Here is a 27076-nt window from a genome sequence, read left to right on the forward strand (position 1 = left end):
TCCCAACAACACGCCATGTTACACTTACCATTTGAGATCTGTTTTTTGGGCAGCCATTGATGTCTTCAATCTTTTCATTTGCTGGAAAGCAAAGACAAAAAATAAGGCAAAAACTCTACCCAAGGACATGATACCAATTATTTACAGAGCCTGTGCTGCTAGCTAAATAAAGGGCTTTCAGGTTGTCGTTGTCCAATCAAAGTGAACGTGTGAACACCGAGACCAGCAGAAAAAAAAGAAAAGCAGCTGAAGTTTTCTTGTGGGTCATGCCTCCAGAGACAGCTGGAGCCAGAAAACAACTGGTCTGGCAACCTCCTGTGCTCTGACGGGCAGCTCCTTTCAACTACAGAAAGCCTTAATCTTGGAAACTGAATCACTGCTGGGTGGAAAAGTGTGTACATTCTGTTTGCGTGCCAATTGATATGCTTTGTAAAGGGAATATAGATTTTAAAACCAGATGGGAAACTTAAGGTCAAATCTATTTTGCTTTTTTAAGCTCAAACTACAAGACTTTAGTCTTTTTTTATCCATGGCTCACCTGTAACACAACTTGCAGAAAGATACGGTTAAGTCTCAAGAGGAAGAAAGAAGTTGTAAAGGTGTTCAAATCTTCCAGTTTACATCATGGAAGCATAGAACCACTAAGGTTGGAAAAGACTCCCAACACAATTCAATCCTACCATCCACCTACCACCAATATTTCCCCACTAAACCACATCCCTAAACATTTCCTGAACATCTCCAGGGATGGTGACTCCACCATCTCCTTATTTTGGAGGAGAAATGTTTCCTAATACCCAACCTGAACCTCCCCAGGTGCAACTTTAGGCCATTTTCTCTAGCCCAATTGCAAATGTAGGCTTTCCTGACACATCTGATGAATTGAACAGAGTTGCCTCCCATCAATTTGTTTATTATTAATATACATATTTTCTACCTAACAAATTCTCAGGACATCAGATAGAACTCCATCAAATTTTACATCTTTCTTCAGCTGGAGATATCAATTTTGGCACAGTATTCCAAAAGCAGTCATTAAAAAACAAAGAATTAACAAAACTATTTTACTCTTACAATAATACATTAAGAATTGATGCTAATCTGAAAAGATTGCAGATGAGCCTATTGTGCTGACCACCAGAGTAGCCTATCAGCCTCCACATGCAATAAGGATGTGCTTGTTTCTAAAACTGAGATCTCAGATTTGGCCAGATGGGTACAGAAGCGTTCACTTTGGATCTCGTTTACAAATCCCATCCCTCCATTTTTAATATTTACTGCCTCTTGGTTTTGTGTCATGATCTTTATTAACTGCAGTTATAATTATTATGAAAAACGAAAATAGATAAGTTTGATAAGATCATTATTCATATAAATTTGCATTTAAATTTGCACTGTTCATAATTATTACTTGAGAATAATGAAGTTTTGCATGAGTTTTTCTCTTCTTTGGTTAGAGAGATATCCCTAATAACCATGGTCAGTCTCTTTATCTTTCTTGATGAATAGCAGCTTCTTTCCTATTCCTCTAGAACTTCCAGAATCGTATATGATGGTTTTAAAACCGATGTTAGCAAATCATAAAGCTTATTATCTGTCTCCTTTTAAGCTTCTGTATGCAAAATATGCAGATTCAACCATGCGAATCTTCTTTCCAAGATTCTGCTGCAATACAGCATTTGAATTTTTCCTTTTTATTTTTTTGTTTTTTTTTTTACTTAAATACTTACTCAATACTTTCTGAGTATTGCTACACATTCACAGGCTAGGAGTACATGCTGGTTCTAGAGCTGAATCAAAGGTAAACCCCACCTATAAGCAAACAAATACACTGTTCCACAGCACAGGAACATTACTGGCAAATGAAGGTGTGAACCATCTCAACGTTTTCTGACAGAACAAAAAATATGCATTCCACATATATGATAGCTTTAGGATGTTACCTCTTTATCCCCATCACTTTTCACAGTATGGTTAAAATATTACTGTTTTCACTCAGAAATTATTCACTTCATCCATGTACCTTTCAGTCACTGTACAAGATGCAGAGAGCCATCCCTGCACTCCTGTGATCAACTAATTTGTAGTTTCTCCTTTGCTTCATTCATTTTGTTCCTATCAGCTTCCTTCATCTTCTTGCACTCCACATTTTTTTAAGTAACTGCTTTTGCTTCCTCTCAAAACCTCCTCTAAACCAAAGCAATTTCCTCATATGTGAACTTGCAGGTTTCTGTGCACCAGTTTACAACTCTCCATCCATTCTGCATTATCTTAAGTGAAGTACATTCCCTTTACACTGTCAGCCTTCTCTCCACAGGTAACAAAATAGGCGACAGAAATAGTTCGTAGGAATCAGAAGATGAACCACAACTGGAATTTCTGCCCCAATCAACCTGCTCCACCAGCTGCTATGTCTGCCTCCCCCAAGGAAGTCATCTTCCCAGCAGGTTTATCTACAACCTTTTCTCCTTCTCCACTCCCACTTCACCTTGGTTTGTCCCTTCACTAGATTAAAGCAATTACTGCTTCTTCCCTACAGGTGCAAGTGCTATGAAAAGCAGTGTAATAGAGAGCAACCAGCCAGGCTGGCAGTGGGGCAAGCTGGCAGTTGGCCTGAACTCCGACTCCAACCTCTTTGTTTATATAAAGCAGGGCAAAAAGTAAGGCTGGATTCATACAAGGCATCAAAGCGGCCTGCGGGCATATTTGGCATTTTGCAGGAATCTGTCTAATTCATCAGGAAATCACTTTGATGCTCCCATTCCTTGGCAGGAAGCTAGAGTCCATCTCTGAGCCTCCCACATAGCTCCAAGGAGGACTGCTGGCAGCAAGTAGGAGGTTATTTGCCTTTCTTGCAGAGAAGGTCGGAGAGATACCAGTGAATGAGGCTCCCTAAATAGCACAGCGTGCTGTGCTCGTGGGCAGTTTGCAGCATAAGTCACTGAGCGCTGGGAGATCTTGGAAGAGCGTCAAACTTCACAGCTGCAAAAGCACAGCTTGCTGGCTGAGATCGATGGGCAGCTCTCACAGCTCCTGTTGCTCACTGCCACGCAGAAATAGCACATCAGCTAGCATCAGCTGGAAGTCACAGGCAATCACAAAGGCTTGAAATTGTATCTCAGCCTACAGCAAGATGTAAATTCATAACCATGGTCGTGTAAAATGTTGGAGGATTTGTCCCAAACTGACTGCAAGCCTGCAGAACACCCCCAGTGGCCTCTTCTTCTTTCCCTCCCGATCCCTTCCGTGGGCATTTCCTTCCAGCAGACTTTATTGCGTTTTGGTTAAAAGGAGTTTCAGATCGCTGTTCTCTGCTATATTTGTGCAGGCGCTGTGAAAGCTGGGTTACAACGAGCCCCAGGTTTGCCTCAACAACCAAAAGCCATGCATCCTCAACAACACTCTGTATGGGCATTGCTTTGGCAAGGTTTAACGTGACTGTGAGCCATACAAAATGGCCGTCAGGACCACCACGTCATCTACACCACGACTGTGAAAACATGTACAACAAGAACACAAGGAGTACACCTTGTCCCCAGTACCAAACTGGGGGCTTCGTAATTCTCCCCACCTCTTCCTTGGCACACAGCTTTCACAAAACCAGAGCAATCCAATTATGTCAATACAGTGAAATTGGTTCAGCTGCTTTTAAGTATTTTCAGACTCTTCCCATTTATACACAGATTGAGGGTTTGTGCTAAGCCAGAAGAAACCAGCTGTGGTCTATAATAAACATAGTAATGAGTGACACTGGGCTTTCACTAACAGGGTCTGAATCAAAGGATGGAAAATAATTGGTTTTATGCATTTTTGAAAATAGGCATATTATGAAACTACAAGCCAGCAGGCTAAGAAAAAAAAGAAGTGAAAAGGAATCTGTGCCATTAAATGTAGCAAAGAAATATTTAAATTTATCGGCCAGTCAGCTGCCAGGCTCCCATTTATGTAAGTACAGAGATGCATTGCTGGTGGAAGAAAAAGTCTTCAGAAAGTGACACTCCAAGTGCACGAAAAAATAAGATGAGAAGAAATCAAAAGTGTTTCATTAAGCATTACGGAGAACAAAATTGGGTTAAACCATCCATACAAAAGTAGTCTGTGCTCTTCACAACAATGCATTAAGTGTTTTGTTAGCAACTATTCAGCATATTCAATATTTCAGGCATAGGGTTGGACATTACATTACTTTTTCTTGTATACATGAATGAATATTCTGCAGTCTAATTCCTACATCTGCATATGAATTTTGACCTGATTGGTTACTCAGATATTAATAAAGGAACCTTTGTGTAATGTCTGCCATGAATTATGATAAAATTGTCACTAGCGTGTACCAATCAACCAGCACAACACAGAGGTACACATTTTACTTCTCACTGCAACTACTTTTAGTTAGCTGATTTAGTATTCAACAATAGCTCCACGCCTGCATTCCTCTTCGTAAAGGCACAGCTTTTCTATCTGATCTGACTTGGATTATGTCTGATCAGTTAAAATATCCCATGATTACAACATCATAGGGAAAATCATACCAGTCTGGGTTAGTTTTAGCACATCCTTACTACTCTCAGTTTTGGAACTGACATTTCAAGGTTCAACATATGCAGTGTAAATCTCAGGTGAGAGCACAAGAAAAAAATATCTCATTAATATCTGAACCTGAATCAATTCTGATGACTTTGGATAACCTCCACACACTCCACTTAGGTGGCAAAAAGGAGCGAGTATCTTCATGGATGGTTTTCACAGAAAAGGGCATAGCACAGAAATGAAAACTATCTCCTACATTGTGTACTGAAGCCTTCTTAGTCTTGTAGTCCTGTTTGCTAGAAAAAAAAACACTGCATTTTGCAAGTTACAGTTAAAACTGCTTCCATGTGTGAAAACTGTCACCATCTGTGACAATGAGATGCAGTGCCTATGGCCATACACATCAGATAAAAACATTTTCTTCACTACTCATTTGAACCATTCAGCTGAGTTCCTTTAAATATGAACTTTCTTTCACATGCAAAGCACTCTCCAAAAATGAAAACCTGAACCTGGTACTGTGTCATGTTTAATCCTAAACAGAGTCACAAGGCAGTGCTCCGAATGGTTAAAAAATGTAAAGGCGAATCAAGTTTACTGATAATTTTAGAGGGAGTAATCTGCACGTCACAAGAGTTTCCACAAACAAAATAGCTACATTCAGCAATATTTGTCACAACCAGGTTCACATTTTGATGGTGGCACACACACACCTTCTCAGGCAAATTTACTCTTTATCAGTGTTAACACAGCCTGGCTAGGTATGGATGAAAGGAATGAACACCTAACTGCCTCTGGGTTCCCAACAATTTTCCCTGTTACGCAGACATAAGGAAACAGATATAGAGAGGAGCATTGTTCTGAGTGAATGCCTTTCACCACACAGTCAATGGTTGGCCTGGTTTTGTACATCCGCAGACGCCTGGCAGGTCTGGAGAATGCTACACAGACCTACTGCTGCTCGGCATCATACAGAAATGAAATCTTTTTGTTGTTGTATTGCAGTATAGCTCTAGTGGAGTAATTGGAACGATGCCGCACTCTTTCATCCCAGAACAGTGTTTACAGATTTGTACCTTAAATCAGGGAACTAGCTCGTTTACAGCTTCTCAAACACACATAAATATGCATGCACTGATGTCTTGTTACTTCACTGCTGTCTTCTTCATTTGCATCTCAAATCTGTCAGTTTGCTTCTAACAATGGTCGTCCTAATTCCCATTAGCAGCCTTTCTGATTCCATCAATCTCCATTGGCCCATGCATGTGTTTTGTGGCATCCCAAATACCAGATGGATGACTCTCTGAAGGAACTAATGAAGGATGCAGGCCCAAGGGAAGAAGAATATGTAGCTTTACATGGGGCCAATGTAGAAAATTGTTTCAGACCTTCATTATCTACTAATATTAACGCAAACCAAGGGAAGTATAGGCTTTGCAGAACTGAGCTCCTATCTGAGATATATCCTAACGACAAATGACATTCCTCATCAGAAAAATCATCATATTTTGTTCTTCTTCCACATAAAAATCGTACTCCTTCCCATTTCCTAGCTGCATATATGGATTATCCAAACTCAGCTGGAAGTAGAAGGTTCAACACAGCAGGCAACTATTGATATCAGCATGGCTAATTTTGTATTTTAGGAGCATCTTGAACATTGTATCTACCCAGCCTACTACAAAGGAGATTAACCCCACGGTTAACTAACGAAACATGTGAATGGGAGAGATGGGGTCGAGATCTCATAACCACTGCAGCCCTCTCTCCCAGCACCCAGACATAGTGCACCCAAATGCCTATAAGGGATGTGTCTTTGTTCTGCTGAGGTGCACGATTAGGTGGAAGGATCCCAGCGTGCATCTAGCACCGTATTACAGGTGGCTGCTTCCTAATACCACCTTGGTCTTAAAGTTTCATTTAGGCTGGGGTTTGTCTGGCAACAGTCTGAATTAGGTTCACACTAACACTAAAGAAGTATCAGAAATAGGGATAGTGAAGGTTAACATCATGCTGGCAGAAAAAAAACAAAACTCATCAGCTGTTTTTTTAACATTCAGCTGCACATATTGATATTGCTGTGTTAGAAGATTTTATCAGCAACATCAAATACTTCTCCACTATCCTTTAAGACAAGACTGTATCAAATTAATTAGCAAAGTCTCTGGAGAAAAATTACCCACATAATTCCATGCAGTTCAATGGATCTTCCCCCTAGCCCAGGATGTGTTTACATAAAAGATAAGGCAGCGTATTTCTGAGTTAGTTGGTACAAAAAGAGAGCTGGTACAAAAAGAGAAAGTCACTCACCTACAACCTGGATTATTTCAGCTAGTAAGACTCCATCAGTCACATCTTGCTGCAGATCCTTTATCAATCTCTTGTGGCCAGATTTTGCTAGATAGTGGTTAGCCCAATCCGTGTAAATCTATTACGAGGGAAACAAACAAACAGAAGAAACTGTTGGTAATAAAATCAACTTTAAAAAAAAAACCACAGTTCTTTGTGTCCGTCAAGGTCTGAGAGGCTGATGTGAAAGAACTGCTTTTTGGCGGTTTGAAACAAGTCAACACCATTAAAATTCAAGGCATTGTGCAAATCAAGTATTCAGCTTACTATAGCAGGGCTTTTCCTATTCAGTAATCTGACATCAAAGCTCACTTAAGGCTATAGCAAACTTTCAAACATGTCACAGCCTGCGTGGACCATCACACAGTGAGCTGTTCCACACCGTAATGTTAAGCTGGAACAAGAGCTCTGATGCTCCTTTTTCATATCTGTTTTTGAGAGTTTTTAAAGATCCTTCTCCATGAGCCACTTCTGGTACTCCTCAGGCACAAGGCATTTCCACTGTAAGGTAACTCCTCTGCTGTATTACCCAACGAGCCTTAAAAGCCTTAAAACCCATCAGTATCAGTTAGCTCCATCTGGCAGGTCAAACAGGCCTACTAAGTTGTAATCTCTCCTGCAAACTTCTAGCTGTTGGGGTTTGTTTTAAAATGTATTATCTGAAAACTATGCAAACAAAGCAGTCAAGTCAAAACCTCTTTAATTCTCATTAAGAGCCGCTCACCACACGCTATTGCAGCCTGGCCAGGGTCACCAGGAAGCTCATAAAACCTTTCCAGGGCAGGTTATCTAAAAGAAGGAGGAAAAATACTCAAACAGGAATTCCTCTTAAGAACTAAATACTGTAGCTAAGCACAGGACGCAACTGGAGATTTGTTAATACAAACTATATTCCAAAGAACTAAAGAAACTAAATATCAGGACTGCACTTTAAATACAAACACATTACGGTTCCAGAGCTGTGGAGATGTGGCACTGAAGGATGTGGTTAGTGGGCACAATGGGGTGGGTTGGGGTTGGACTTGGGGGTCTTAGAGGTCTTCCCCAACCCTTATGATTCTATTCTCCACTGTTTATTCTCTAGTCCCACCGTTAGGGCTGCTGGGCATGCATTCCCTGTGCCATCAGTGCGTGGATCTGAAAAGCTAACCTCACTGGGATACCTCAGTGGAAGCCTGTGAATGAAACACATGCCAAACGCACCTGAGGGACTTCTCCAGCTGACTGAAAGAACCACAGGGAAACAAACGCTGCATTCAACCCAACCATTGTGTTCCCTACCTCCTTCTACAAGAAAACATTTTCTATAACAGGAAAAAGATTGAGAAAAACAAAACATGCACTTTTACCCCAGCTCTTTCCAGGCGCTGAAGCACTCACGTGGATGCAGTGCTACCAATGCCTATTGCTGCAGCTCTTCATGGCCACTGCTCATTTTTACGGCAGATATTAAGCTAATTATGGAAACTTTCCAGGATGTTTTCAAAACCTGTTTGTTGTTAAGCCTTTGTAATGTACTACATAAACGTGATTCCTTGCGTTTCTTTTTCCTCTTCCATACAGCCGAGTAAAAAAATAATAAACATACAATGGTTGCTATTTCTAAACACGCGAAACATGTTTCAAAGGACATCATGTTTTTGAATGTTCAAAACCAGGCAAATAATTGGGAAAGCAATAACAAGAACTGGCAAAACACTGCTGAGAAACTTTCCATTCACCTACTCCTATTTCCACGCATGGATTTTGAGTGCTCCCCAGTATTTCCAGAATATAGATCATGAACACGCTCATTGAACAGCCTTCTAATTAAAAAAATACCAAAACAAGCAATCTGAAAAATAAATCAGAGGTCGCTTCATTATTGTAGTTAACCAAATCCAAGCCAGCAACATGGTTTGGGCATTATGACCCACACAGGTCTCTGTGCCCAGTCAGCTTAATGGTTAACTGGGGTCTGCCTTCTGGTTGTGGTTAGGAGTAGACTCAGCTGTCTGATAGCATTTTTTCCTTGGCACTCTACAATATTAGAAATTCAATTATTTGGAAACAAATTAGAACCAAATGCAATGATGATGATGATGATGATGATGATGATGATGATGATGATGATGATTAAATCCGCGAGGTTTGAATTTAGAGACTTACAGGTAAAACACGGATCCCAGCAGGTTGGAATTAAGGGCATTACAGGTGAATATTGACTTTGGAATCACACAGTACATTCTGAGTCACGGCTAAAACACTACTGTACAAAGTGAGCGAGGTTTCATGAAAAGACAAACCCCAAACCTACAGCTTTTAGTGGTCCCAGTTGAGATTCTCAACAGGGAAAGGATTTACACTGCTCCTTTTGCAGAACTTCTGCATGTGGATCTGTGCGCAACAGCAAAGCCCAACCAGAGGGCTCCCAGTTACCAGCACGAGCCTGGGGAGCTCAGAACAGCACACAGCACAAATCCTGATCACCTACAAGAACCACACACAGTCTTTGTCCCTGGAGGGATCAGCCTAAAAGCCCATAAACCAAAGCTAGAGGCAACAGTCTGATGTTGGGACCTCAAAGCACAGAGTTCCTTCCTGCAGCCACCTGTCCCAGTGATGGGGACCCAACACCCAGTGCACCCAGGCCTGGGCAGTGCCATCCACCCCAGGGTCTCCCACCATGCCAGTTCCTAACTAAACAGACACAGACTGCTTTTTGGATGGTTTTTTTTTTGCCCTGATAATTATTGCAAATCAGACTCTTATAGAAGAGTTTGGTAACAACTGAACATATCTTTCTGACAGCACGTACCACTGTTAATAAGACCCAACGTTTTTCGTTACTGAGTGGCACGGCTATCCCACCAATGACATCCAACAGGACAGTGCCTCTGCTGTTGCAAACTGAAGTTCACAGGGTGAAAACATGCCCTAAAAATAGACACAGCATACCAAGATGATCCTAATGGCAATGCTATATGCAGGGGGAAAAAAACCAACAGTAAAAATCATCAAAAATCCATCTGCAGTGCCACAAAATCCCAGTTTAGGGCTCCTAACACGACTTGCAGCCTCACGCCACTCCTTGCTGTGCTCCAACGCAATATTTAACACAACAGTTAGCCAGTAATTACTATCTGACACGATGCCATTAAAATACCAACGCTTAATGAAAGTGCTGCAACTTTCCAGTTACCATCAGCTAATGGGAACAAAGCTGCAACAAATTCAGCTCCTTACTGGGGAGACAGGGGTAGCTTGTATTTTTTCAAGTGAAACTAAATGATCGATTCTACTCACAAGTGTTTGTTGGAACAGTTTTGAATTATTAGCCAGCCTGTGGGAGGTTTTCCACTGCCAATTACACTTTATGGGACACTTATATACATTAACTACCCCATGAAGTTAAATAGAGAAATGGGCAATTTAAGCAAACACCCCCAGAACTACTTTCCCTCTCTTTAAAGCCTCATTCCCAGCTGGGTAGAGCTATACTCACATAGATGACTGCAGCCTAGAATTAAAAAAGGGGAAAATCTGCTCTCAATGCTCCTGTTACCCACAGCCCACCCCATCCACAGCCCCTGTGGGCTGCATCTCCACCCAGAGAGCTCCTTCCCCACCTTGCACCATGCTTTAAATCACGAATCCCTAAAACTGATTGCATTCACATGTGTGAGAACTGCCAAAGTGAGTCCAGAAGGGCACATTCAAAGATGAAGCAGGGTTGGTGACGGAGCTGATCGCCCAACCCGAGTCCTGCTTGGCTACAATGGGAAAACCGACTTCACCTCTGGCCAACAGAAAGCGATTGACTTCAGAGAACAAGAGAAACCAAAGCCCTACTTTTTTTGTAATACATGAATTGTATTTTGCTAAGATGTCACCTGAGGCGCACACCAAACTATTCCCCCCTTTCACAGTTCTCATACATGAAATCACCCCGGCTACATCTACTGCCACACACAAATAGCAACAGAAAAGGGCTTATCTGAAGAGGTGGCAGATTTGTGCTCCGAAGAAAAACCACCGCAAGTCCTAAGAAGCTGAGGAAGAAAGGGAAAAAAATCACATCTGAGGCTGAAGTCAGAGAGCTGCAGAGCGGCTGCTGTGGTTAAGGAGCCAGGATTTGCTTACTGTTTTGTAATGGTCACAGGAAAATTTACTTCTCCCACGAGCAGGGACCTGCAAGTTCATACTGCTTATTGGCATATTTAACACAAACGCGTGCTGCTGGAGCCCAGCTCGCTCTTCCTTCTCGAGTGGTCAACAGCCAAATGATGAAGCACGAGGAGGCATGCGAGTCTGGTGGGGTTAATTTTAGCCTGGGCCACGCAGGCATGTGGTCAGATTTCTGTCTCAGCTACATCACTGCAGCTCCTCATCCCCAGCCCTGCTTCCTCCAAGCCAGAGGGTTCCAAGGTTAGAAATATTGGCATGCCTCGTTCCTAGCTCCCATCAAGCCTGAATTTTTCCAACCAGAACAGGCTAATTTTCTCTTGTCAGAGAAGGTGTCAAGTGCAACCTGCTGTTCCAAGCAGCCTCTACAGCTCACAAGGCTGCATGACTCCAGCAGCACCTCCTCGGGGCAGGCTCAACCCAGGAAACCATAACTGCTTTTTTGGACTCTGAGAAGGAAAAGGCAAGGAAGAGGAAAAAGCTGAAATGGACAGGAAATCAAACCTGACTTGCCTCGTAGTACCCTGAGCACAAAATCATTCCTCTAAGCCCATTTTCTCCTGATTGCTTTCAAAAGAAAATAAATTAGGATTAATTTACCAAAACAACGCTCATAGTTATGAAGTAATTCCAAAGGAAAATAAAATTGGTCTCAAAGGGAAATAACTATAAATCATTTCAACTTCTGGTAATGCGTGAAGATTAAAGTTATCTGATTCAAATAGTGAGGACAGAAACATTACAAAGGCTCTTCTTGCTTATTAACAAAAGCAATTTGCTGCGGGGATTAAGCAGTGATAAAAGTTGGCGTTTGACTCACTCCTGAGAGCCAACGCTAACCTACTCCAGACAAGGACATGACAGCATTCCCTTTTGGCCCCGGCTCAGAAATACAGTACTGACATTGAGCATCAGAATATTAGGTATTTCTTCCAGTGCTTCCTAATTAGTGGCAGTGGGCAGAGTAAGAAAAGGTCAATCATCTTTCTAAAAAAATGTGTGTGTGTCTGTTCTACAAATGCTTCCAATGCTCTTCCACCCAACACTCGTGCTCTTGGGCGCTGTCAGAAGTGGGACAGTGGGCTATGCAAACCCTAGGTGTGACCTACTTCTGAAAAACCTCCTTTTATTTTAAGCCGTGTTCTTAACATAGTGAAAAATACTTGGTGACAGCAGAGCTTCAATTTGCATGGCTAAGACTGGCTCCTGGAGAGGCACACCAAGGCAAAGAATCTCAGAACGGTTCAGCATCCCGACCAGAGCCAGACTGCAAGGGTTCCGTTCCATTTTAACCATCAAAATAAGCAGCCACATTTTCAGAAAGTGACAGATGCTTCTGAAAAACCCAAACCAGAACCAGATTCCCAGCGTTTTAAAACCTGATCTTCACTTTTCACTGGGGAAGAAGGAATATACACACATATATATTTGCGTAGACAGGCACATAGGGACACACACTCTCCACAGGTATCTGGCCCCAAACGTTTCTGCCAACGAGACCTGCAGATAACATCCTTATGTATGAAAATACTACCAACCAGTAATCCATAGGTGGCAGCATTTCTGTTTCGTTCCGCCATTTACTGTATTGCTATGCCTGTCAGGTATTTGGAGACAGCAAAAAGCTCCCTGCCCACTCTGCAATCCCCAGGGTTTCACCATATTTTACATGAAGAATATGGTGCTCTGCATAAATTGCTCCTGCTGAGAGGCTACCAAGTCTTCCGAGTTCCTTTTTTCCACCCAAACAACAACAAAAAATAAAGTGCTGAATTAATTTCCACAAATATAATAAACCTAATGTAATCATCTTGCAGTCGGCCATCTGTTTCACAGATAGGAATCTAACTGAATCTTCTACTGGCTGCTAACTTCCTAAATTGAATTGTCTGTGATGACCCTGCTTTCAGCTTAGTTCCTCCTGCTCCATTTAAAGGGTTTGGAGGGTTCTCGATGTAATGATCTATTTGCCGATTATATAGTTTAAGACAACTGGGTGGGTTTGAAGCTGCACGTTTGTCAGCAGATGGAAATAAAATGTGCAGAAAAAGGCAGCACGACTACCTTCAAAGCAACTATGGGAACATGGGAAATAAGTTATCAGGTAAGATGGTAGCCCTTCTTCCACCAGCCTGCATAAAGAAAACTGAGACCTTTACAGTCTATTTAAACGCATCTGTATATTTATGAAGAGTTTACATCCTCTCCTAGCAGGATGTAACTGCAAGTAAACAGAATTTAAGCTATATACAGAAGATGACCATCTTTGTCCCTATGGACATGTGCAGACACGCTGGCCAAGAAGAGCATGGTGACCCACTCTCTGCCTCTGTCATATAGAATGATCTGCATACCACAAAGAGAAAAATTCTGCTTCTTCACTGGGCACTGACCTAACACATGGCTGGGGAAAGCAGGCAGGGCACCAAACCCAGCAAATTCCAGAGGCAGGATGCTGAACTCAGGAGACCACTGGCATAATCTGCTACGGCAAATCCCATGCTCCTAATTAGAGAGGTTCACTGAAGTGACTCAAGGCCCTGCTTTCATTGATCTGGTGATTAAAAATCAATGCTGTAGGCTTTCACCAGAATTTCTCACACAGAACCTCTAACAATATTCCACAGCAGGAAAAAAATAAAAAAAAAAAATCACTCCAGCAAAAAAAGTAATTGTTGCTCTGTTCCTGAAGTTGTATTCAGAAATATACATAGAACACCATCCTTTAACAGTACTGTCAAGAGGCAGATCGATAGTAGATTCCATTTATTCTGAGCACAAAGGATTCCCAATTCCCATTAAACAGCTTTCTGTTAAGTACTAAACAAAATGTTCTACAGGGGTGCATAGATATTATACATTTGACTTTTTTCCTTTCAATTTTGTAAATTTTCTTAGCTCTCCTTCAGGCATAGAACATTTATGTTGATCCATGCTGTATAAATAGTTAAGTGCCCACAAAGGATGCAGGCGTATGTATGAAGCATGTAGGCATGAAGCTGAATGTGGTTTAAAGCAACATCAGACAAGAACACCAGCCTTGTTGCAGATAAAAATCAGATCTGGTAATCATTCAGGAGGGTAGAAGCTACCAGCACAGAAACAAGGCTTATGGACATAACAAAATGAGTTACTCTTTTGCCTGGAACAAGGTTGGAGGAATGCAGAGCAGATAATAATAATAAACAAACATGTGAATGCATATATATAATCGAAAATCTTCACCCAGAATTTAACCACAGACATATTTATATATTCCCTATATTTAGAGGGAAAATAAAGAGCTATCAGAACTAGCTGACTGTTTCACTGCTCTCAGTCAGTATAAATGAAAAGAGGGACTGCAACACTCAATTTCTAAGTTAGAGGCCATGTGTTTTTGGTACGCAAGCTGAAGAGAATCACAGAACGGTTTGGGTTGGAAAAGACCTTTAAGAACATCTGGTTCCAACGCCCTGCTATAGGCAGGGACACCTTCCTCTAGCCCAGGTTGCTCACAGCCCCATCCAGCCTGGCCTTGAAGAGCACTGTATAAAACTTGGAACTGCAGCAGATGAATTGAACAGGCAGATGTTGAGTTGTGAATGAAATCTAAGAGCTGGTAGCACCCTGCAAGCCAACTGGAGGGCTGCAGCAGGCTAGTCCCAGTGCAGCTCAGACCATGGGCATCGCTGTAAGGGACCTCAGCACGGTGAATGATGGTTACAGGCATGCATGACAGGAGCACACATTTGTCCCTTCTGACAAAGAGCAATAAAGACAAATTCTCAGTGAACTACATAAGAGCTGACAAAGGCAGCAGCTGCTCTGCTCCATAGAGCAAATTTATATTTAGAGAAGCTAGGGAATATAGATCCCTCCAGAAATTCAGTTCTGCTCATCCACTCTGGATCCCAAAGCTACCTTTATACAATGCCATTAACAACAGACTGGCCAAAAAGTTTTGTTGATGCTTTTTTTTCTGTTTATTTGCTTGATTTACACCTAACATTACACTGTCATAAATCTTGCACTTTCAAGCTTCCGATCATGAGATCACCCTGAAGCAACCACAGCCACAAAAAGAATCTGATCACAACAGTGTTGATGCAGCGTGATCCAGAGCCTATCTACTAAATGCTAGCAAAGCCAAGCTTACTAGCACTGGCACCAGCACCCACCCCCACCACAAAATTAAACACAATTAGCATCAGTTGTGTCTAATCAGTAAAACAGATGTCTAATGATGTAATAAACCTGTAATTTTTACACAGGTTTAAAAACAACCCTCTCCTTTCCATTACTTAGCAAATGATCCATGGGCCCCAAATGTGGTACATACGGCTTTGTGCTATCTTGAGTCCCCCTTATTCTCTAATCAGTCAATTCATCAGCAATCACTTGTCAGCAAAAAAACCCACAACAGTGAGCTTGTTGAGCAAATGTCAGAGAACATTAAATTAACCAGTCAAAGATCAGCAATGAACAGCTGACACCAGACTGAACCCAACACATGGCCTCATTCACATTATTGTTAAGCACACGTAGCCAATCCTCCAAACGCTCTACCTTCAACATGACATTAAAGGATCTTTATTATTTAGAAAATTAAACAAAAATTGCTGAAGAATAGATGGAAAGCCTAACGCTAAGTAAAATTGCTGCTTTTATGCAATTAGATTTAAGGCACTGATGTGGGAGCAGGAGACATCGCTGCATGCATTCCTTCTCTCTCAGCAAAGAAAACAGCAAATCAAGTCGTATTCCAATATTTTTAACACAGGTTGTTGAAGAGACACCCTTAGGAGAAGCACCTCCATGAGTAACGCGCCCAGAATGGCATGTGTACTTCTTCCTCTTATTCCTTGAACACAAGACTTTCCATCTCTGAGGCAATCTCCTCACTTCACTATGCCCATTACCCTTCTCAGCCCAGGTCTTATTTACGTAACGCTCCTTAGGCACATTCATACTACGCACTTGTGTTGCAGAGGCACATCGCACAACACAGCTGGGGTCTCAGTTGATCAGTCTAGACTTGAGATCAAAATAATGCTTTTCTAAATGCCCCAAATTTCCCTTCTAAATTCATATTTATGAATTATTATGAAAACAAATCCAGAACAGACCAACTCTCCAGTCATCTCATCCTCTATATAGCCTATATACGGCTGATCTTCTCCTAATGTAAACTTCCAACAGAATGTCTTAAATTAAACCCAAGCAACAGATATTTCTACCTTCAAAACTGAGAAATATGTATCATATTTCTCCTGTTGCTCAGGAGAACAAGGCAATAGCTGCATGGCTCTGACCAAAGGAAGCCAGAATTCAAGTAATTTCTTGAGAATGCTGAGGCTACGTATACTCTGTATTGGATCCAATGGTAGTCCAATTCTACCTGCCCTCACCAAAATCATCTTCCCTCCTTCACTTCCACAGTAATTATCCCATCAAAATACTGAACAAAAGTTACATAGGCTCATTTTCCTTGTATAACAGGATTAGGATCATTACAATAAAATCCAGTAACTGCCCAGATAATCTCTATAAGGAATTTGTTATGTTTTCCAAATAAAACCATTTCAAAACGAAGCAGCAGATTCTTTATGACAAATAAATACGATGGAAAGCTTATTGAAAGGGAACAGCAAATACAGCGAGGGTGACAGAGCACTGGAATAGGCTGCCCAGAGAGGCTGTGCAGTGTCCTCCTATGAAGACACTCAAGACCCATCTGGATGCCTACCTCTGCAACCTGCTGTAGGGTTGAGGACTTCAGAAACCAGAAAACTGTAGAAAAGCGAAACAGACTTCAGTTTATTTAAATATCACACAGTAAGATGTTCTCTGCCTGGGAATGTCGTGGAAGAGGAAGAGAACAGCTAGCAGACATGTTGGTAAAAATGCCACAAATGAGTATGAATAGGCTGTGCATATGTCAAAGCAGATGAGCAAAGTTTTGGGACCGCCTTCCACAAAGAGCAAGCAAGATAACGCAAGAAAGAGAATGCAAGCCAATTAGCTTTAACATTTCACATCTATGAACACAATGACAACATTACATTAATCAGTAGGCTGCAACCGTAAGGTCTGATATGGATTTAAAAAAGAAAATCTCTCCACCTCACATCTCATCAAACACCCACCATCTGCAACTATCCTTCTGTGTTCTACAAAGAGGAAGAGCTAGCACAAAAACACATGCCATGGGGAATAAAAGAAATAATAATTTAAAAAAAAATTGGATATAGTTTTTAATCTTCCTTCAGTATCATGTGAGGGACAGAATAAATGATAATCATGCTGTGTTCCCAAAACGCATCCTGTATCAGAAACGGAATGGGTTTTGAAGACTGGCCACAGTCACAGAACAAAATTTAATGAGGCTCAAATCTTTATGCTTGAGTTCTAAATTAAGGAAGACAGACAAAGTGGGAATATTTCAGAAAGCCTAAAACATGCAGTGTATAGCACCTACACACACTTCTAGATTTGCGGTTCTGAAGTTCCTCATGTGATTTTTTTAATGATACGCACAATGAAATGTGATACAACTGTTTTTATAAGCTGTATATTATGCACATTCAAGCATCTGCATGTTATTAAAACTGTTTTCTAGTTTCTTCCTCTGAGTCCTGCAATGACATCAACTTCTTGCTTAAATAATTCTGCTTAATATAACTGTATTTTTAACATTTATATAACACCTGAGTGCCTACATTCTTTAAGGTCTCTTCCAACCCCAAGTGGTTAAGAGACAAGAAAACAGGCTGTTCTTTCAACCCAATGGACCTCGTTTCTTTGTATTGATCTTTTGTAAGGGATACCACAGTTGTGTGTAATATTCTGTACAAGGCTACCAATGCTCCCTGGCAGCTCTGTTGCATTAACATCTCCTTATCACTACAATAAACCCTTTCTAGCACCTTTCTTATGACACTGCAGTTCATAGCCATGCAGCCATTTCTTTGCTGATCCTCCTCAGGAAAAAGAAAGGAAAAAGAAGCGTGTGTCCTTTTAACATGCTGTATGCTTGCAAGCATCCGTGTGAACAAACATTTAACTGTGACTGAATAGACGCATGGGAGATGCATGATTATGTGCAGTAACATCTTTCAGAAACATCCCAGCCTATGGAATGGGAATTGCACTTTGCTATTTATTTCAACCTTTGTAAAGAGCCAAACGCTAAACCTTTCATCTACACATTTATTTAAAGGCTGAGGTTCCAAACATTTTAATTTGGAAAAGTTCTGTGATCTGCTGTGGTCCAGTTCCAACATCAAGTCGATTATCAGCTGCAAGATACTACTACAACACGATTCAAGTAAACTGCTTGTAAGTCACAAACATACATAGGAAAAGCTTTAGAGAACTGCAGTGATTCTTTCCCTCAGTGAAAAGTATAGCTAAGTCAGCTAACAAAAATAGGTCTATCGAAATCACAACTTTTCAAGCTTCTCATCATCCCAATTCTTCTCTTACAGTTTTTAACTTAAGCACTTGAAAATCTCTTCCACAATGAAATGTTTCTTCCAAATAAGTATGTTTGCTTTGCTGTATTCTACACATTAATCCAGAAGGCACACTGAGATAAGAGCACTGAAGGGAAATATTTAATAGAAGGGGAAGCCTCATGTAAACTAGGACAGAAATTTTATACATAGCAATAAATCTTTTAACACTCATTTCGATGGACGAGGAACTGTTTGCAAGATTGTATCCTGGGAGTGGCGGTCAATGGCAATGAGGTTCAACAAAGCCAAGTGCAAAGTCTTGCACCTGAGTCGCGGCAACCCCTGCTGTCAGTACAAGCTGGGGGGGGGAGAGGGGGGGGTAAGAATGGAGCAGAGCCCTGAAGAAAAGGACTTTGGTGTACTGGTGGATGGCAGCTGAGCATGAGCCAGCAGCATGCTCCTTGCAGCCTAGCAAGCCAACCGCATCTTCGGCTGCATCAAAAGAAGCATGGCCAGCAGGGCAAGGGAGATTATTCTTCCTATAGGAAACAGAATGAAGACCTGACCCATTTCCTCCCTGCATCCTCTGATCCTCAGCAGGAACAACTCTCCCTGGCCCCACCACTAAGGACCCTTACCTGTGCAAGGATAGATGAGAAAGCCTACCTCCTCTCAGCCCAAACGCTTGTGCTCTCATTTCTGTCTTTCCGATATGGATGAGACACTGGTTGGGTTTACCCTTAATGCACATCCACATCAAGACAATCTGTTTACTGCAATGAAAATTAGAATCTGTACAACTTGTACAGCTTGTACAACTGTACAACTTGTACAGCTTGTACAACTGTACAACTTGTACAGCTTGTAAAAGGGCTACAGACCTCTCAGATTTCAGAGGTATGTCCGCATGCTACAAGGCTGGGGGCTGCTCAAACCCAGGACAACTTAAAATTTGCATACAGAGAAAGGATGACACTTTTTACAGCAATCTTCTATCACTGCAAAAAAACCCAAGGTATTACTCCTTGCAAATTCTCAAAGCCATAAAACAGTGAGTGGGACAGGTTAGATAAAAAAAATAACTGCGTAAGGTGTGTAGCTGACTCATTATGGTTAAACACAAAAAAAAAAAGAGAGGAGGGCTTCACACCACACGTTGAAATTTTGTTCTGCTGGTGTCAACTGTCAAACAGGAAGAAAATCAGATGGAAGCATTTGTTTTTAGGGGCTCAGCAATGAGGAACTCTGGTGTAAAAGCAGTCTGCTGGTAGCCTTGCACATGTAAGCTGCTACGAGGAGTGAGCCACACAAACCCCACATTTTTCTCCTGAGAGATGGCAGTGCTTCAGGAAACGGGCACAGCCCATATTAGCAAACAGATATCTTGATCTGAACATTCAGGGAGAACAGCAATATGTTCTAGTGAAACCGGCAAGAAGTCCATCAGGGTTTCCCAGGAAAGAAATCCAATCATCAAAACAATCTTGTATTGACTAGGTAAGCCAAGATGACCCATGCTGCTTGGAGCAAAGGGTTGGCCCAAGTCACTCCCAGAGGTGACTTCCAACCCTGATGATTTTAAACAACTGAAATAACCAAAGTTACCCTTAAAGGCCTATGTAAAGAACAGACAGCAATCTCCAGGCCCTGGTTACCCCTCTCCAACAGATGCAGAGTTTGTTTTCCTTGTCTGCCTGTCTTTCAGGTGTCCTCAACTTGATTCCTAAGCTGAATTAACAGATGAAATGCCTAAAAAGAAGAGCTGGCCATGAAGGCAGCTACTGTATTGAGAACCCTTTTCTATACCCACAGAAGTAGTGAGCCCCATTTTTAATAACCTAATCAGAAGACCTGAATAAGGCCCTCTAACACTGTGTTTTCAAGCAATTTATGCTAAGTCCTCTTGGCTTCAACTAATGAAGACATGTCTGCCCTAAATGCCACACAATGCTCTTGAAACCTTTTGTATAAAACAAAAGCAAACACACAAACAACATGGCATCTGTTATACTACACCTCTATGTGATGCTAGGCTGTCACTCCTCCAAATGAGTCATGGACAGTATTCTGGAGGAGGAGTAAAGCAATGCTATGTTTTGAACAGAGTTGGTTTTTGCATTGTACTGTTATGGTAAGATGCTCACCTTTACAAATGTATCTGAAAAACCCTGGCAGAACCTGGCATCTGGGGACTCTGTGATGACAGAAGACAAAGGGATTTATCCACTGCTCCCTAAACAGCTCTACACTGCAAAAATGAAATAACCTCTCAATTCCCACACTGTGAATCTCACACAAAGCCCCACCAAGTGGGCTGCCAGCCTGACCAGTTCCACCATCCCCAAATTACAAGTCAACAGCTGCTCTGTGGCACACAGGGAGAGGAAGCTGGAATGGGTTTCCCCACTTCTCCATCTGCCAGTCAGGTACAGCACTAGGGCGAGTAACTTGAGCATTATGGGTTCACTTTCTGTCCCACCTCACCCCGCTGCTGTTTGCTTGCCAAGTGCCAGCAGCTGTCAGGCTGCTGGGTTTGCATTTTGTTCTCTTTAAAATGCAGGCTTCCTACAGGTGCTGATCTTGTTGGTCAAGCCCGTTCACACGCTGTGTAAAAACCAGTGCGCATGCAAAGACTTGTAATACACCTGTGCACACAGCTCTGCTGCTTCCCAAAGAGATCTCACCTTGCATGTGAAAGGGAGGTGGTGGGGCTCCCTGCAACGCCCTTCCCGAGGACTTGGCTGCTGCTGGAGCCAGGCTTGGGCAGCCCCCACACCACGCTGCATATTTCCACTGCCAGCTCCCAGCTCATTATTCCCACAGGTATTCATGCGTGAAATATCTGATCCTGCGCAAAGAACCGTCTGTCTACCAAGAACAGACCGCTCCTTAAACAAGATGTGTTCATCACATCGTCCCTTGCAAGGAAAGAACTTGCAAACAGAGGGTGTTAAACGATTACACATTTTTACGATCACAGAGCCTGATATCAGGAGGTACCGGGCACCTCTGCCTCCCACACAGATTTCAGATCTGTAATAAATCCACGCTTTCCATTAGAAACTTCTCAGGAAATGTTTTCCTACCAAAACCACATCAGGCTATAATTTTCATTGTTTGAACAACCTGCCAGAGAGAGGGAGAGGGTGTGCAGCGCAGCATAGTCTGAGGCAGGCGCTGCCTGCAGCCCTCCTGCTGCAGGGATTGCTGCTTTAAAGAAGGCTCCCTGAGTTTGAAGCTGAGTTTAATCTCGCCGCGGATGGCAATTCAAGCAGATAGGCAGGTGTGGGATTCCCGGTCTCACTTCTGCTGGAAGAACAGGGAAAGCACACACTTTCTAGCCATAGGGAGCAGGGCTTGTTTTTTGTTTAACTTCTCTGGGAAGAAATATCAGGAATTTGGGATTAGATCAACCAACAAGCAGGACCCCAAAATGCTGTTAACAGACAACAGAATTATTCTAGCACAACTGAAAGAGAGGAGAAACTTTTCAGGAAGAAAGTGCAAAAGAGATGGGTAATATGAGGTGAGAGCTATCTATGCAATCTGCGTCTCGGCTCTGGGTTACAAACGAGCATAAGGACAGAGATTAAACATGCAGAAGAACTTAAAGCAGCCTGAAGGACGAAGTGCAGAGCAGCAGACCCAGCTGGAGCTCTCCTGCCAAGCAGCCCCAGCCCGACTGTTTCCTTACTTACAGGAGGGCTACCTCGCCTGGACAAAGCTCCTGCTTCCTAACGCGAAAAAGAAAAGTGCTGTCCAAATGCCTGCAGTCTCCATAGAAACCGGAATTTCACCATCCAACAGTACGCTCAGGCTCGGAAAGGCTTTGTTTAGAAATCCTTACCAGCTTCATGGTGGTGTTGTTGTGCTCCCAGCGCCACAGCATCGCGCTCATGTCCGCGGCCGAGCACCTGCGGCAGCTCGGCACCCGCTAGGCGCCCCAGTCCGGCTGCAGCACGCAGGTGGGGGCCGGCCATGCCGCGGGGTCAGCCCAGCCCTGCGCTCCCTCTGCGGGGACGCAGCCCCTCCTCGCCGGGGAAGGGGCTCCCTCAGCCCCCTGGGGCGCTGGGAAAGTCTGCGCAGGAGGGAGCTGTAAGCCAACGCTTCTCCCTATGGGCGGCCGCTCTGGTGAGCGTGCGGAGCTCCGAGAGAGCTGCGGCTCTGGGGGTGCCGGAGCGGAAAGGAACGGTCTGAGGCACGGCAGAGAACCGCAAGGGGTTTCTCCGAAGTTTGTTAAGGGTACAGCAGTCTTTATCAGCTTTTAGTGCAACCCCGGCGGCTGCCGCTTGGATCTCCGTTTGCACCTCGTTTGCTGAACGGGAAAGGACTACATAAAGGGAAGGGGAGAAACAGAGAAGTGATTCAACACGTGGAACAGCACAGATCAACGTCAGGAGCACCGACATCGCGTCTCAAAGAGATTAGTAGGAGTATTTTGGCAGCAAGTACCACGCTACGCCACATTTTCTGTTTTGAAGCTGCAGTAATTAAGGATCTGTAAAAGCCTTTCTGAAGTCCTGTCCCTAACAGTGATGCTTCTGACCTGGACTGCACTCCCGAAGCTGTAGCTGGTACTCTGTTTTTTTCATTTGTTTGAGTGATAAAGAGTAATTATTGAAACAAGCAGTAACCATCTTCCTTCACTGCAAAAAAAATTCCCCTACCAACTTTGGCAGCTTGACTAGCTTTGTAAGGAGAAAGAGCTACACGTTAAACTCTTAAGAGTTTAACACTTTACAGTGGCAGGTTACATTTGAACTATGGAAGCAAAACTTGAATCCCTTCCTGAGAATAAAGAACTCTTGTTATTTCTCTTCACGCCAACACAGCCCACAGCACAGAAATCTCTTCCCAGTCAGCCCCCACACAAGCAGGCACCCCACCGAAAGGTCACTCGTACCGCATTCAGCGCAGGGGAAGGGCTGCCACAGAAGAGGTACGGTCAGCAAGAGGGTCGTGGGCTCACACAATGACCTGCTGACAAAGCCTTGAATGAGTGACTGAATGAATGTGCTGCCTGGATGTGAAGCCAAGAGGATTTGTGAAAGAATTATGTCAGAGCACCTCACCGGAGCTCACAGGGGCTGCTCTCTGCTAGCTGAATTGGAACGTGTCCCTCCCAGGATGCTGACACAGTGCAAACATCACCAGGCCTTCCCATGGAAGGTAGGCTCCGACACATCCTAAGCCTCTGACAGGCTGTTCATCGTTTGCCATGTTGAGTAGCCAAATTCAACTGCAGTGTTTTCCCATGTTATCCCTTATGGGTCAAGTGAGCACTCTGAGTATGGGCAGAGATGCTCTCACTTCAGTGGTCGGAAATATTCCTACCACAAAGCAAAGCTCTTCTGAGGCTAGAGTATAAGTTCTGTGCCTCCACATTACTGTTAAAATTAATGCCCTTAAATAAAAACAGTGCTTCTTTTAGCATTTTTTTATTTAATGGACTTTCCTAACTCAGTCTCAGTTTGGGATGAAGATCTGCAGCATCCCCATAGCAGTGCCAGGTGTAACTGGAATTTATTTCTTCTATTAAAAAGTATTATTAAAAAGTATGAAGGAGCTGCCTTTCATCCACCTTTCGCCTTTAGGTCCCTTGGAAGAATAAAAGAGATGGAGAAAATATTAGTTAACATAGAGCTAAGTTAGACTTTCATGAAAGGACATGACTTGGAGCTCAAATGGGTATCCAAATATCCCTGTTGACATCATGCTCAACAATCCTGTTATTCACTTGTGAGCCCTCAATGACAGAGGAACATGTGGGTCTGCAGCACACCCAGTACTAATGAGACCCTTTCCCGTTCAGCAAACGAGGTGCTTTCCAAATAGTACTGCTGGAAAAAAAAAAGAAAAAAAACAAAAAAATGGAGGAAACAGGTGTTGGAGACATTATGAATGAATTCAGTTCATACAGTCATTGTCCGTGAAACACTTCACTATGAAGAACGCTTAGGGAAATCCGGTAACTAATAAGCCATTGTTTGTCTATGAAAAATAGGTGTGCTAACAGCTTGCTCCACAACCATCAAAGTCACACTTGTACTTACCATTACTTTTGCTTTTTAATCACGTGGAAGAGTTCTGCCAGGCACTTGCCTTCGTCTCTTATGACACACTGAGAGATGTATGTCAGCTGGGCTGAAAGTGAGCTAGCCACTTCGAAAGTACAGCATAAATGGAAATTAGCATTAAGAAAACAAGCGAGTTTCACAGCAGTCATTTTAGGTCCTACTTTACCAAGTGAGAGGCCAGAGAACGTTCACAAAATTTGGAGGTGGCACATAATTAATGGGAGAAAATCACTGTTAAAGAACCTCCTGTATGCTGATAGTAGCCACGTAGAGGTATTCCAACACGGCAAATACAAACCTGTAACAATGAGAAACTGAGAACGTCACAGAACAAAGATTCTCCATATATTCAGGGAATATGAAAGAAATGGAGATGTGCAAAGAGCAGGTTGGTTATCCAACAGGAGCAGGCTTTGTTGGCCACTGTATTCAGTGCTGGTATGTTTGCAACATATGTTCAATGGGATTACTGACGTTTGGAGAGGCTTCAGAGAAAAACCATGTGAATGACTTGAGGTCTAGAAAATGTATCGCACAGGAGCAGAATCAAAAAACTCAGTCTGTTCCATCTTTCAGAGAAGAATATGGGCAAATAAGAGATTATAACATAAGTTAAAAAATGGAAGTTATTCAGGAGAAGGAATGTGGAATGTTTTATAGAGGAGGTCAGACTGAATTATCGCATTTATTGTCCTCTTACCCAGTGCTCAGTACTCCTAAAATGAATATGGGATTAAATGAGAACCCCCATGCAAAGAACTGTGTTTTAGAAATTAGGAGCTGCCAATTCATTCTTTTTTTTTCTTTTTTTTTTTTTTTTTTTTTTTTAAGTTGGCTTAGAAATTCTACATCCTTAGGGACAGGTCAGTTTTTTTTGACACACTTTGACCTGTCTTACTCCCATGCATGTATCAGCACAAATTAAATGCTGCACTAATCTCTGCTATCACCTAATTTGTGCCAGCAGCCAAATGGGGCACCCAGCAGCCTTCAGGAATGGAAAGAAACATCACAGCAATGCAAAGCTTCCTATGCTCCATCACAAGTTCTAGTCTGATTGTACTCCAGAGTTTCTCAGTAGACCAAGAAGTACTTGATGCCTTCTTGTTTTTTTAAGCACTGATTTGTTGACCCAGCACATCACATAGTAGAAAAAGCTGCTGAAGAACAGAAGTAATCATAGAATCATAGAATGGCCTGGGCTGAAAAGGACCACAATGATCATCTAGTTGCAACTCCCCTGCTATGTGCAGGGTCGCCAACCACCAGACCAGGCTGCCCCGAGCCACAGCCAGCCTGGCCTTGAATGCTTCCACGGATGGGGCATGCACAACCTCCTTGGGCAACCTGCTCCAGTCTGTCACCACCCTCCGAGTGAAAAACTTCCTCCTAATATCTAACCTAAGCCTCTCCTGTCTCAGTTTAAGACCATTCCTCCTTGTCCTATCACTATCCAACCTTGTAAACAGCCATTCCCCTTCCTGTTTATACGCTCCCTTCAAGTACTGGAAGGCAGCAATGAGGTCTCCCCGGAGCCTTCTCTTTTGCAAGCCAAACAAGCCCAGTTCTCTCAACCTTTCCTCATAGGAGAGGTGCTCCAGCCCTCTGATCATCTTAGTGGGCCTCCTCTGGACCCGCTCCAAGAGCTCCAAGTTCTTCCTGTACTGGGGGCCCAGGCCTGGACGCAGCACTACAGATGGGGCCTCTCAAGAGCCAAGTAGAGGGGGACGATCACCTCCCTCTCCCTGCTGGCCACCCCTTTTTTAATGCAGCCCAGAACACAGTTGGCCTTCCGGGCTGCAAGCGCACACTGCTGGCTCATGCCCAGCTTCTCGTCCACCAGGACCCCCAAGTCCTTCTCCGCTGGGCTGCTCTCAAGGAGATCTTCCACCAGTTTGTGCGAATACTGGGATTCCCCCGACCCAAGTGCAGCACCCTGCACTCGGCCTCGTTGAACCGTATCAGGTTCCCACGGCCCCACTTCTCCAGCCTGTCCAGGTCCCTTCCCTTCCTGGTGTGTTGACTGCACCGCTCAGCTTGGTGTCATCTGCAGGCTTGCTGAGGGTGCACTCGATGCCATCGTTTGTGTTGTTGATGAAGATGCTGAAGAGCACCGGTCCCAGGACCGACCCGGATCCTGTTAAGTCATGCTTCCGTGATCAAGCAGGCTTCCTAGTGATGGAGAGCAGCCAGCTCCTTCGGCAGTATCACAGGAGCCACCAAAGAGCCAGGGATCACAGGGAGCTCTCCCAAACCCCAGTCTCTCTACATCCTCTCTTTGCTTCTCTGCCCAAGAGCAGACATAACAGAAGACACAGTTTATAACAGCACTTGTCTACTTGTAGGAGTTTTCAGGCAGGATACAACTAAAAAAAACCTAAACCCTTCGTCACCAAACACAGTAATGCTGTCCTACAAATGTTAAGAAATTCCCAAGGCTGCTCACTCTTCATCCCCTGCAGGTTATTCCTGTTAATCAAGGAAATTATTTGCTTTCTCACTATAGTAAAAAAAAAA

At 43.0% G+C, this 27076-nt stretch overlaps 1 protein-coding gene across 1 annotated transcript in view; it reads right to left on the bottom strand.

Moving 5' to 3' along the window:
• Nucleotides 1–27076, bottom strand: part of NAV2 (neuron navigator 2) — a 184280-nt gene that overhangs the window by 136263 nt on the left and 20941 nt on the right. The window contains 2 exon segments of the mRNA XM_010710727.4: nucleotides 29–81; nucleotides 6841–6958. Coding sequence (XP_010709029.2) covers nucleotides 29–81; nucleotides 6841–6958 — 171 coding nt within the window.

The sequence above is a fragment of the Meleagris gallopavo genome, chromosome 5, assembly GCF_905368555.1.
Source record: "Meleagris gallopavo chromosome 5, MGAL_WU_HG_1.1, whole genome shotgun sequence".
NCBI lineage: Eukaryota > Metazoa > Chordata > Aves > Galliformes > Phasianidae > Meleagris > Meleagris gallopavo.